The sequence below is a fragment of the Sapajus apella genome, unplaced genomic scaffold, assembly GCF_009761245.1.
Source record: "Sapajus apella isolate SASKATOON/1434 unplaced genomic scaffold, GSC_monkey_1.0 scaffold8, whole genome shotgun sequence".
Lineage (NCBI taxonomy): Eukaryota > Metazoa > Chordata > Mammalia > Primates > Cebidae > Sapajus > Sapajus apella.
This window is the reverse complement of record NW_022436948.1, coordinates 46,379,020-46,391,693: the sequence shown is the minus strand read 5'-3', so window position 1 is coordinate 46,391,693 and position 12,674 is coordinate 46,379,020. Positions and strand designations below refer to the sequence as shown.

Here is a 12,674-nt window from a genome sequence, read left to right as displayed (position 1 = left end):
ATTACATTTATAGACTTGCGTATGTTGAACCAGCCTTGCATCCCTGGAATGAAGCCTACTTGATCGTGATGGATAAGCTTTTTGATGTGCTGTTGATTTCTCAGGATTTTATTGAAGATTTTTGCATCTATGTTCATCATGGATATTGACCCGAAGTTTTCTTTTTTGGTTGAGTCTCTGCCGGGTTTTGGTATCAGGATGATGTTGGTCTCATAAAATGATTTGGGAAGGATTCCCTCTTTTTGTATTGTTTGGAATAGTTTCAGAAGGAGTGGTATCAGCTCCTCTTTGTATGTCTGGTAGAACTCGGCTGTGAATCTGTCTGGACCTGGACTTTTTTTGGTTGGTAGTCTATAAATTGCTGCCTCAACTTCAGCCCTTGTTACTGGTCTGTTCAAGGTTTCAACTTCTTCCTGGTTTAGGCTTGGGAGGATGGAAGTGTCCAGGAGTTTATCCATTTCTTCCAGGTTTACTGGTTTATGTCCATAGAGTTGTTTGTAGTAATCTCTGATTGTAGTTTGTATTTCTGTGGAATCAGTGGTGATATCCCCTTATCATTTTTTATTGCATCTATTTGATTCTTCTCCCTTTTCTTTTTTATTAATCTGGCTAGTGATCTATTTTGTTGATTTTTTCAAAAAACCAGCTACTGGATTTATTGATTTTTTTGAAGGGTTTTTTTGTCTCTATCTCCTTCAGTTCTTCTCTGATCTTAGTTATTTCTTGTCTTCTGCTAGCTTTTGAGTTTTTTGATCTTGCTCCTCTAGCTCTTTCAATTTTGATGATAGTGTGTCGATTTTAGATCTTTCCTTGCTTCTCATGTGGGCGTTTATTGTTACAAATACCCCTTTAGACACTGCTTTAAATGCGTCCCAGAGATTCTGGTATGATGTGTCTTTGTTCTCGTTGGTTTCAAAGAACATCTTTATTTCCACCCTCATTTCATTGTTTGTCCAGTCAACTTTCAGGAGCCAGTTGTTCAGCTTCCATGAAGCTGTGTGGTTCTGAGTTAGTCTTAATTCTGAGTTCTAATTTGATTGCCCTGTGGTCTGAGAGACTGTTTGTTATGATTTCCCTTCATAAAGCAAGTTCTTAATGACCTACAGAGAGACTTAGACTACCATACAATAATATTGGGAGACTTTAACACTCCACTGTCAGTATTAGAGAGATCAACGAGACAGAAAATTAACAAGGATATCCAGGACTCGAACTCAGATCTGGACCAAGCAGACCTAACAGACATCTACAGAAATCTCTACCTGAAATCCATGGAATATACATTCTTCTCAGTACCGCATGGCACCTACTCTAAAATTGACCACGTAATTGGAAGTAAATCACTCCTCAGCAAATGCAAAGGAGGTGGCTGTTTTACCCTTTACCACAGAATCTTGAACAATAGGCAGGGACATCCTTCTTCCCTAACAAGCAACCACCATTCAAAAATGAGGAACATATTTTCAGTGTTGAACTTGGCTACTAAAGTCTCTGACAACAGAGGGTCAGCAGTATTATGTAGTTAGTAAAGGCTACACTGAATTCCTACCTCTACTTTGCTTTTTCCAATGGCTTTTCAGTGGGCTTACTCCCCATCCCACATGATAGGAGTAGGAAATAAGCAAGATGTAAGAAAAGGTCATGAGATTCTGTACCACACACTCTCTGCCAGGAAAGCCACTGATGTTCAGAATCCTTCAAATGAGCATCTCTGATTCTTTCAAGGGACATTGTGAATTTAAAAAAAACTTTCAAAATGAGTGTATTACCACAGTAATATGAGCCAGTGCCATATTAGACTGTTTATATACATTATCTTATTCAACTGTCACAGCAATGAGATGTAAGCAGTGTGATCACTGCTTCACCAGTGAGAAAGCTGAGGTGCCAAAAAATGAAGTGACTCACCAAGTTGCACTGCTTACAAATGGCAGAGCCAGGATTTGAACCAACAGAACTCACAAGTGGTGGGATGAGCATGGTGTGTGCGCACGTGTGCATGTGAAGAGGGCTAGAGAAGACCACTTAGGTTAATATTTTATTGCGACCATTTATTTTACATTTAAGTAAGGGTTAAATAAGTGTTAGGTCAGAACATTGGCACCAGCATTTAGATCCACTAGGCTATATTCAGCTCAGTGCCTGAAATAGGTGGTACTCTCTAAGTGCTGATCTTAGGCTGACTGAGAGGGGAGTGTGGTTGCTTAAGAACACAGATTTTAAAGCATACTAGATTTGGGTTCAAATCCTGGTTCTGACACTTGGATGACTTTTGTCAATGTACTTTTATTGACAGCTAGGAATCATTATCCCCATTTTCTAGTTGGAATTATGTTCTCTCAGAGCCTTATTATTCCAACTAGAAAATGGGAATAATAATTCCTGCCTCAAAGGACTATTGTTGGAATCAAGCGAGAAAGTGTTCTAAAGAGATTAAGGAGAGGTACCAATGGCATATCCGCAGGCTGTCACACCCGACAGGCTCACGTAAGCTTTCCACCTTCCATAAAACCTCCTCACTACTACACATGTTGATACTTCCCTTCTCTGAACCAGGGACGGCCTGTGGCTTTGGATAATTATGCGTTGTTCTGCATTTCATGTTACTGCTTTGAGTTGGACACGTTTGGCCCAACAAATTGTAAGTTCCAATAATATTGGCAGAAATCACATCTATCTTTATATTTTCCATTATACTTTGCATAATACCATTGATCCATCCACGAATATATATTCATGCTTTCATTAAACAAATAGGTCCTGAGCACCTACAATATTCCAGACATTGCTTCAGGCACTAGGGGTGGGGCAATGAGCAAAACATGCACAGCCCCTGGCTTCACAGGGTCTTCTCTAGAGTGGGAAAGACGCTGATCCAGCCATAATGCTATGGCTATAAACTGCATACAGTGTTTTTGTAGAAAAAGAACCCCCAGGTCTTTTATGACCTAATTTAGATTGGGAGAGAAGGTGGGGGAGGCATTCTTGAAGGCCTGACACTTAAGTAGAATTTACAGGGATGACTACTCAAAAAATGAGGAAGAACACTACAGAGGGCGCAGCCCATGTTAAAAGTCTTAGTGGGAAAGCAACTCTGTACTTTGATGCATGTGACAGCCACGTGAGAGATGAGGTTGGAGAAGCAAGGGCGGGTGGAGGGTATATGGTATTCTAAGTGCAGTGGGAAGCTTTTGAACAGAAGACTGACAAGCAGTAGGTGTGCAATAAATACTATTTTAATTAAATTGCCAGGATCCATCCTGAGTATTATATAAGTAGGAAGGGGAATATCCAAATGCTTAGAAAGTAAAACTAAGTTCATTCCTGTTACCAAGGTTTACAGAACTGACAATATCTTAGTTTTCCATGAAAGGAAACATGGCCAAAGAGGCTTTGGACTGAAAACTGAAACCCAATGTTGAGTTTAGATACAATCTTACAAATTGGTCAAAATGTACAAGATATCCCCATCCTAATTCACTCCCCCTATCGTGTAAATGGAAAGCTAAATTAAATGGTCATTACTTCAGATGCTGTGGTTTATGATGTTTCTACCACAAAGGCAAGCTATTTGGAGTCTTACGGTTCTTTTCTCCTTACCTGCTTCATAGGACGGAGGGAACCAATTGTCTTCCATCTGCTGAATGCTGTCCAGTTTGGGATCTCATTAGGCCCTAGTAGGATTTGTCTTCCCAAGAAATTGGATCCTTCATAAGCTATCCATCTATGAGAACAAGAAAGAAAAAAGTAGTGTACTTCAAAACAAAAAAGCAATACCTCATCAAAACTATCTGCACTTTGCCTTATAGGGTTCATAAACTTGTAGGTTTGCAGGTTTTTTAAACTGCACATTGTTTCCTAACAAAAATCAGGGAGGTGTGGAAAGCCCACTGGCCTAGACTCAGAATATTTGGATTCCAATTACAATGCTGGTTTCCTTTCTTCCACAATGAATGCAAGGTTTCCTCCATCTCTGAAAGTCCATATTCCTCTGAAAACAGTTTTGTCAGAGCATTTAACATTCAAAGGCAGACCATAACCTCCTGTTAACCAGCAGAAAAACACTCTTCTGCCCCTATAGTCATCATCCTGTGTCCTTCAGGGCCCTCGGTGCGGCTCCAGTAAGCTCTCCCGACATACCTTCTTCCACTCCTCCCTGCACAGCTTCTCTGAAGCCACCAAGGACTAAGAATTGTCAGCAGAAGTTCCCTATCACACTCTTACTTCAAGGCCCAGCTCTTTGAAAATCCTCCCCCAAACCCTTGCCTTCAACTCTGGCTGCATTTAAGTGTGTAGAAGTACACTGGAGGCGTGTCTGGAGTCTCAAGACTTACTTAAGGGGACACGTCATGCCGACTGCTCTAAGGATTGGCTACGGCTGCTCTTGTACTACCATAGCAGACAGAAGACCCGCAAACGGAAAAGACTGTCTGGCCCTTGACAGAGACAGTTTGCCGAGCACCACTTTAGGTGGTTACTAAGCTTGATGAGTAATGCGCTGGAGTCACTAAGAGGACCTGAAATTCTCAACAGGACCGACTCAAGGTCCGTGAACACAGTGCTTTAAGCAAGTGTGTGGTGGAGGAAGGATGAGGGGGCTGCCTTGCTTTGTTTTGCTAAGGCACCTGGAATTGTGGCAGAGGCTGCCCTGGCTTGCACCAAGGGAGGCATGACCCTGTGGGTGAGGCAGGGAGCACAGCAGCAAGCAAGGCAGTCTGTAGTCAGATGAACCAGAGCTCAGGAGCAGTGCCATCCGGGGCTTAGGACAAGCTACAAAGGGTTACTTGCGCTGCTATGGCAGCAACTTCAGCCCCTCGATTTTACAGATAAAAACTTCTAAAACTTACAAGTGCAATATTCCTGAGGGACTAGTACTTCAGGTAACGCAGGAAAAATACCAACTTGTGCATAAGTTGTGGGGAGAAGGGAAGAGCTGAGGAAAGCTTGGGGAGAGATGACTCAACCTGACCACCGCTACGAAGAGTTCTCCTTGCTCCCACAGCTGGGATCAGAGTTGGCCAAATTATGGAGAGATGAACGATGAACGGCCCATTCTTGACCCCATCCTTGCCTACACAAATCTAAAAAAGCAGACGGTGCAAGAGGCAGGTCAGCATGACCACGGACAGGCTTAGCCGCCTCTCCAGCCGCAGATTCTTTAAACAGGGAAGTTTTCGGTTATAAAATCTAGGCAAAATTTTAGGCAAATGTACCTAATTATTTATTGACTGAAATGAATTCCACAGTTGGAAAACTGTGTGGGATGGTACATTTAAGCATGGCAGTCATCATCGCAGTTCAAAGATGTGGCGGCATAGCATGGGGATTGAAATAAACCAAACCCAACTTGTCACTAAGGGAAGTGAGCTGTACATTAACTAGCATCCTGTAGCCTAGGGAAATCCTTAGGCAGCCTTCACTGTTCTCTTAAAGACAGTTTGGAATAGTAAGAGTAGGTGGCTAATAAGCCAAAGAGAAGAACTAAGACAGTCAAGATAAAATGGCACCAGTATTCCAGATAAAAATAAGAAAGGAGTTTTCAGGAGTGAGTCAAATATCAGTTTCACTCAGAAGTGTAAAGGAAAGAAATGTATTAAAATGTTGTGAAAGATCTATATCACAGGGATGTAAAATTCAGTTCAAATGGATTTAGTTAATTGGTAAATAATATATTGGAATCTTATGCTTAGATAGAATAAATCAATTTGTTTGAATAAACGTCAAACCATTTAAAATGCTCTGCAGAAGAAAATTTAAGCTATTATACACGTGTGGAATATAAAAGCCATTTATTGTAATAGTTTAATTTTCAACTCCACTTAAATTACTGGCTTTTTCTTTCTTTATTCCCAGTTACTTAAACAAGCAGAGCTGATTATCACAGAATTTCAAAGCCACAGAAAAACTTTTAAAGCCATTTTTGTATTAATCATCACGAGTTACATGTGTTGTTTTACTTGATGTTTGGTACCAGAACACTAACAGGGCAGGAGTAGGGGCTACTCCATATGCCAGATGCTTCAGAGGCATATTTTCCAGGAAGCAAACAGAGCTTCAACTTCAAGGCCCCTCACTTGCAGGCTTCTCACCATTTCTGTCCTAAATATTCACATTCAGACCTAATATTTGTATCACAATTTTAATTTTTTTCTAAAGGCAGCTTTCTAATTTTTAAAAGCACAGACCCATGGATCTATCCTGACTATTAACAATGAAAAACAGTCGGCAGGTAGGCAGGCTAGGTCAACCAGTGCAGTCCACAGAAGAGTGAGTACCCTGGAGGGAACTGCTCTAGAATACACAAGCTATTAAATCAAAAAACACCACCACACTTTGTCTTGCCGGCAGTCACCTGCCCAAGTAGGAAATTGTCTTAACCAAAGTTGATGAGATATTGAAATTTCTTCTGAAAAGAAAAGTCGGTTCAACTGGGTAAAGGCATCTGATTGACCTACTCTATGACATACGCTGTGATCATCTGTGGTTGTCCTTCTCTCCCAAAGCGCTCTTCGTCACGACCCCCTGAATGTTTGCAACTGTGCAGCTCTGTCTGAAACCAGTGACTGAACCAGACCAAGCCTTTCTCCCATACTTACAGTCCACTTTTTACCCACACAGACTGGGTGTAGAAGTGCAGGTCCTTGTTCAGAACAGAGTTCACAGCCTCTTCTAGATGTAACTCTCTTCCCTCACAATGTTCCAGGGCAAAAAGGCTGATGGAGGGTTCCTCGAAAACCTATGAGCACAGGAAGAAAGACCATCATGCAGAGTGGCCATACTTCAGTGACGTCCCAGTCTGAACACTGGGTACCCTGGACCCACTGTATTCTCAAATGCATGGAGTTTACTGCTCTACTCTAAGGTCGCTACAGTCAAAACTTCACTGGAAAGGTTTGATTCTATTAATAATTTTTACTCAATTTTTTTAAAATTAAAATTCAAGTTATCAGACAAGCAATCAATCTCATAATAAAAACAGACATGATAAAAAGAGACCCATGATTCCAAATCACATATTAAGGTCTTGTGGGACTGTAATATGAACCATAATTAGTCCTGCCAATCCTTTTAGCTGGAATGGAATAGCACCCTCATTTCTAGGAGGTCACAGGAGCAGTCACTGGGAATGCAAGACTTTGTGGTGGTAAGCTCTTATAATATTCCTAGGAGGAAGAATAAAGGCATTTTTAATGTAAAAAATAGCTGAAATGCACAAGAATGGTGATTTCTGTGTTGAAAGTATTTCTTCAACCCATCATGTCATGAAAGAATAGACTCAATATTGTTCTTTTTCATTCATTACAAGACACCACGTTAAGAGACTTTTGAGGGGATGGCAAGACAAGGCACCATCTATCCTTGTGTCTGGGGCATTACTAACGAGTAGCTAAATTAGAACTGCACAGACATTGAAATGTAATCCAGCACCGAAAAAGATATGCTGTGTGAGAGTCCTCAGTAGAAAGCTGGATTATTTTTAGCAGAAGGGAGCAGGAATCAAGGAAGCTTCACGGATGTGATGGCTTGTGAGCGCAGTCTCAAAGGATGCAGTGGATCTGGAAGGAAGATGATGAACAAAGGGGAAGCACTCCGTGCAAAGCAAGGCAACAAACACATGGGACATGCTGGAGGAACAGCAAGTTAGCCCAACAGGAAACAGCCGCAAGTGCTCCCACAGTTTGTTGTGTGAATTGCACTGCCTGCTCCTCCTCCCACACTGAAGGGGAGACAGATCTACTCCCAGTGGAGAGTCCCTGAAGGCTTCTGAACTAAGGACTAAGAGTGGGCTGAAGCAACTGCAACTCAGTACATAAGAAGCAAAGCACTAACAGTAAATGAACAGGCAGAAAATAGCGGGCTCTCACAGTGACCCTCACAAGTGACCTGCTTATACTTGCATCAGAGCAGAATGACTTATCAAAGAACAGTGAAGGACAGGGAATGATTTAAATGCCCATCAAGAGAGAACTGGTTACATAAATTATGGTGCATGCACAGAAGAATCTTATACAGCTGTAAAAAAGAATGAGGAGCTCTTTGTGAAAGATCACCAAGATATATTCTTTAGAAATACACACAAAGGATATATAAAAAGCATATTTCATATACTACCATTTGCAGAAAAGGAAGATTTCTGTGCATATAACATATATATGGGCTTGTACACAAACATTTTTCTGAAAAATACAAAATAAAACTGGTAACCATGTCTACCTGCTGGGAAGACTGCACGAGAGAAGATAAAGGGCACAAATGGGAGCACAGTTTCTTCACTAAGTGCCTTTTGAACCATGGGAATATTTATTTTAAATTGGCATTATTAATTTTAAGTTGGTAATTATTACGCATGTTTGCATTGTGTATATGTATTTTTTAATGACCTTCAGGAAATCTGTCTGGCAGCAACGTACGTGAAGAATAGAAAGAATGGAAGTAACAGCACCAGTACTGGGAGAATATTTGAGGTCAAAGAAAAATAGTTCCAGACCTAAAGCAGAGGTCAGAGGGAAGGTTAGGAGTAAGGGATGGCCAGGAGAACTATTAATATCACAGTGATAAAACAGACCTGCTAGCTAAGGCCAACAAATGGAATCAGGAAAAATGTGAAAAGTCACCGTTTGGGACATGCTGGTATAATGTGTCGTATATAAAGAAATATGGAAAAAAAGCATGCCCAGATGTCTTAATGTTGAGAGGGAGGCAGGATAATCTTAACAGAGACGTCCAACACACACTGGACCTTTTGATCTGGAGTTCAGGGAAAAGACCAGATTTAGAGATGTTGAATTTGGGAATTCTCAGAATCTGGGTAATACTAGAGCCACAGGTAACAAAATGGAAATGTAAGGAAACGAGAACTGCACTGACATACACAGCAGGCGATGATGAAAGATGGGAGGCGGAAGTGACCGAACAAATGAATCAGGAGAACACAGCCAAAACAGAACCCCTTTATACTGTAGAAGTGAAGGAGGAAAAGAATGATAAGGAAGACCTCCCCCACGGCATCAAATTCTTTCCATGCCAAAGAAAAAGGTGACTGAGATAGGGCTGTTTGGGTTTAACAATCAGAAGGCAGCTGGTAACCCTTATGAGCGCCGTTTCGGCACCATGTCGGAAATGAAGTTAAAAGCTAGGTTATAAGGGCTGGAGAGTAAGTAGTGAAAAACTGTACAGGCTATAATAGGTGTACAGACTATTTACTAGAAAAATTTGGCGGAGAGCAGGAGGGAAACAGGGTAGTGGCCTATGAGCCTGCTTTGTGGAAGGCAGTAGTGGAATAGAGAGAAGCTGAATAATGCAAGGCAGAAAGGATGTTCCAGGGAAGGAGGGAGAGGTACGATCCATTGCTTCCCGTCAGTTTATGAGCAAAAAGATCACTTTGGAGAGGATGAACTCCTCCTCTAAAATAAAAGGAAAGTTAGAAAAAGGATGCCAAAAAATTTCCATTTAAAATCGGGAAAGGTGTGAGAAGTTCCTGCAGTGACAGAAATGTTGTGTATCTGCACTCTCCGATATGATGGCCACTAGCCACATGTGACCTGTGTGACCAAGGGACTGAATTAATTTAATTTAAATAACCACAGGTGGCTAGTGCTATGGTGTTGGATACTACAGATTTAGGGGTTAGAGGATACTGGCAAAGAATGTAACAATTGCTGTGTGCAGTAAGACCATAAGCTAAGATGGAAAGGCTACCTAGGAGCATTGATTTTCCCTCAGTAGACAACACTGACTGCACCAGGAATAAAAACTCATCTGTAATCACTGACTTATTAAGTGGCCACAGGCAAGGTTAGCCACCTCTTTTGCTATCTGCAAAATAAAATGGAAGCATCCCAACAGTTTATAAAATAAACTGAAAGTAAGCACACAATAAAATCCATTGCCCTGACTATATGGTGGATTGTTTTCAACATCTTCACCCTGAAGATTTTTAGAAAGCATTCCACCTTAAGTTTTAACACACATTTCCTTGTTGAGTTGCTGATTAGTGAGGAAGAGCAGATGGTAAGGAGCCTGGCCAGGGCTCCAAGTCAACAATCAGCAGCACTCTCCCAGAGAAAAGCTTGCTGGGGTAAGAGCAACAGACATCGACATCAAAGGCGTTTACTGCTCACATGATGTTAACTGTTTTATATCCCAGAGGAGGAAAATATTTAAAAGCCTTTTATGAGAGTGTAATTTTAATGCTAAGCATTGTTCTAAGAAAAACAGATCTGTGTACATTTTTCCTCTTCCTTTTGCAGAATGCCCACAAAGATATTTTTCAAAAGGTTGGCATTGTCACTGAAACTCCCTTAAATTTGATCCCTTGATTCTAGCAATTCTACCTCTAGAAATGTATCTCAAGGAAAGATGAAAAGTTTGATGGAGGGAACCTCTATGTTTTTAAAAATAATGATCCAGGTATATTGAGGGAAAAAAAACGTGTAAGATGACAGGCAATATTTTAAACATTTTAACAGTTTATATAAATTAGTCAGGCTCTAAGAGACCTGTTGGACAAATGGTCAAAGAAAGTAAGCCAACAGCATTAACCAAAGAAGAGATACGACTAATAAATCAATGTGGAAAAATATCCCACCTCTCTACTAACAACAAAAGGATATTACTATGTGGTCCAATTACCAAATTTTACATTTGAGAACATCTATTGTTTTGAAGCTTTGATTTTTTTTCTACTTTAAATTACTTTAATTAATTTATAAATATACTTGAATTATAAATGTATTTAAAGGTTAGGAAGATTAGGAAGGTCAACACAGTGCTAATCTGGACAGGATGATGGGGGGTGGTTAATAATCTTTTGGAAAAAAAGGGTGCTAAGGAACTATTAACATCTTAAAATCATATTTTTCTGATACATTTCCCTAACATGAGAATAGGAAGAGAGATAAACTATTAATAAGTCTTTAAAACTGAAGATGACACAGTAATCTGAACTTTCCAAACATAAAAAAACTCCAAAATTTGATTACAGTTGATTACAGTTCTACAAATGTCTTGGCTTTGGTCCATGTTAACTTAGAAGCTGGCCAACCATTTGTGGCTAAAGGCTCTTCTTAGATGTCAGCAGTTAACAAGACATTCCTGCTGGATTAAGTCTAAATCATGCAAAGAGGAAACAGTTTCTAAAAAAAAGATGTGGTTGTGAAAGAAAAAGAATACTTGACCAAATTGTATAAATGAAAATTTCAATAAGAAAAAAGACAAAACTCGTTGTTCCTCCTCATCCCATCAACTAAAATAATAATTTAAGTGACAAAAACAGTAGAAATTAACATATATAGCACTTAATATGTGCTGGAAATTATTGATCTAAGTTATATATCTATATCTCTATCTATCCATAGATATATATGCTCAATACCAATTCATTTTTCTTTAATCCAAAAAGCTTTAAAATCAAAATTTTTTTCCTAGTCAACAAAACTCAACCTGAATAAATTGAAGTCTATTTATAATATTATCCAATTTGTGCAGCTGTGCATAACTTTCACTATAGGAATAGAAATATGCTTAATTAGGGTACAGCCCAGAATCCTGCTGGGCACGCTTCCTTATGGGCCATAGATGAATCATATTACTGATTAAAATTTGAAAAACTTTAAATCCCAAAATACATTGTTTAGGGATTGTAGAACTGTGTTTTCTCATTTATTTTTTCCTACCAACTTTTATTTTCTGTTCTGGAGTATATGTGCAGGGTTGTTACATGGATAAATTGCATGTCATAGGGGTTTCATAGATGATTTCATCACCCAGGTAACGAGCATAGCACCCAATAGGTAGTATTTCGATCCTCACCCCCCTCCCACCTCTCTGTTCAAGCAGGCCCTGGTGTTTATTTTTCCCTTAACAGTGTCCATGTGTATTTAACGTTAATCTTCCACTTATAAGCGAAAACATGCCATATTTGGTTTTCTGTTCTTGTGTTAATATGCTTCAGATAATGGCCCCCAGCTGCATCCGTGTTGCTGCAAAGAACATGATATCTGCTTTTTTATGGCTGTGTGGCATTCCATGGTGGCTATGTACCACATTTTCTTTATCCAATCCAACACTGATGGGCATTTAGGATGATTTCATGTCTTTGCTATTGTGAATAGTGCTGCCCTGAATATATATGTGCATGTGTCTTTATGATAGAATGACTTATATTCCTTTGAGTATATACCTGGTAATGGAATTTCTGGGTCAAATGGTAGTTCTAAGTTCTTTGAGAAGTCTCCAAACTGCTTTCCACAACAGATGAACTAAAGCACATTCCCAAAACAGTGTAAACATTCCATTTTCTCCACAATCTCACTAGCATCTGTTATTTGTTGACTTTTTAGTAACAGCCATTTGGACTTGTATGAGATAGTATCTCACTGTGGATCTGATTTGCATCCCTCTACTGATTAGGGATGTTGAGCATTTTTTCATGCTTGTTGGTCATATGTATATCTTCTTTTGAGAAGTGTCTGTTCATGTCCTTTGCCCACTGTTTAATGAGGTTGTTTTTTTTGCTTGTTGCTTTGTTCCTTATTTATTAGACTTTTGTTGAATGCATGGTTTGGGAGTATCGTCTCCCATTCTGGAGATTGTTTACTTTGTTGATAAGTTTCTTTTGCTGTGCAGAAGCACTTTAATTAGGTCCCATTTGTCAGTTTTTGCTTTTGTTGTAC

At 39.8% G+C, this 12,674-nt stretch overlaps 2 protein-coding genes across 4 annotated transcripts in view; one reads left to right on the top strand and one right to left on the bottom strand.

Moving 5' to 3' along the window:
* The window catches only part of RIOX2 (ribosomal oxygenase 2), a 46,410-nt gene extending 36,028 nt beyond the window's left edge, over positions 1-10,382 (top strand). The window contains exon 11 of the mRNA XM_032277225.1: positions 5,854-10,382. Coding sequence (XP_032133116.1) covers positions 5,854-5,961 — 108 coding nt within the window. The 3' untranslated portion in view covers positions 5,962-10,382. The remainder of the gene's footprint in view (positions 1-5,853) is intronic.
* Positions 1-12,674, bottom strand: part of CRYBG3 (crystallin beta-gamma domain containing 3) — a 132,613-nt gene that overhangs the window by 7,559 nt on the left and 112,380 nt on the right. For all 3 annotated transcript variants that reach the window (XM_032277218.1, XM_032277219.1, XM_032277220.1), the window contains 2 exons: positions 6,597-6,736; positions 3,601-3,724 (listed from right to left, as the gene is read on the bottom strand). In XM_032277218.1, the coding sequence (XP_032133109.1) occupies positions 3,601-3,724; positions 6,597-6,736 (264 nt within the window). The remainder of the gene's footprint in view (positions 1-3,600; positions 3,725-6,596; positions 6,737-12,674) is intronic.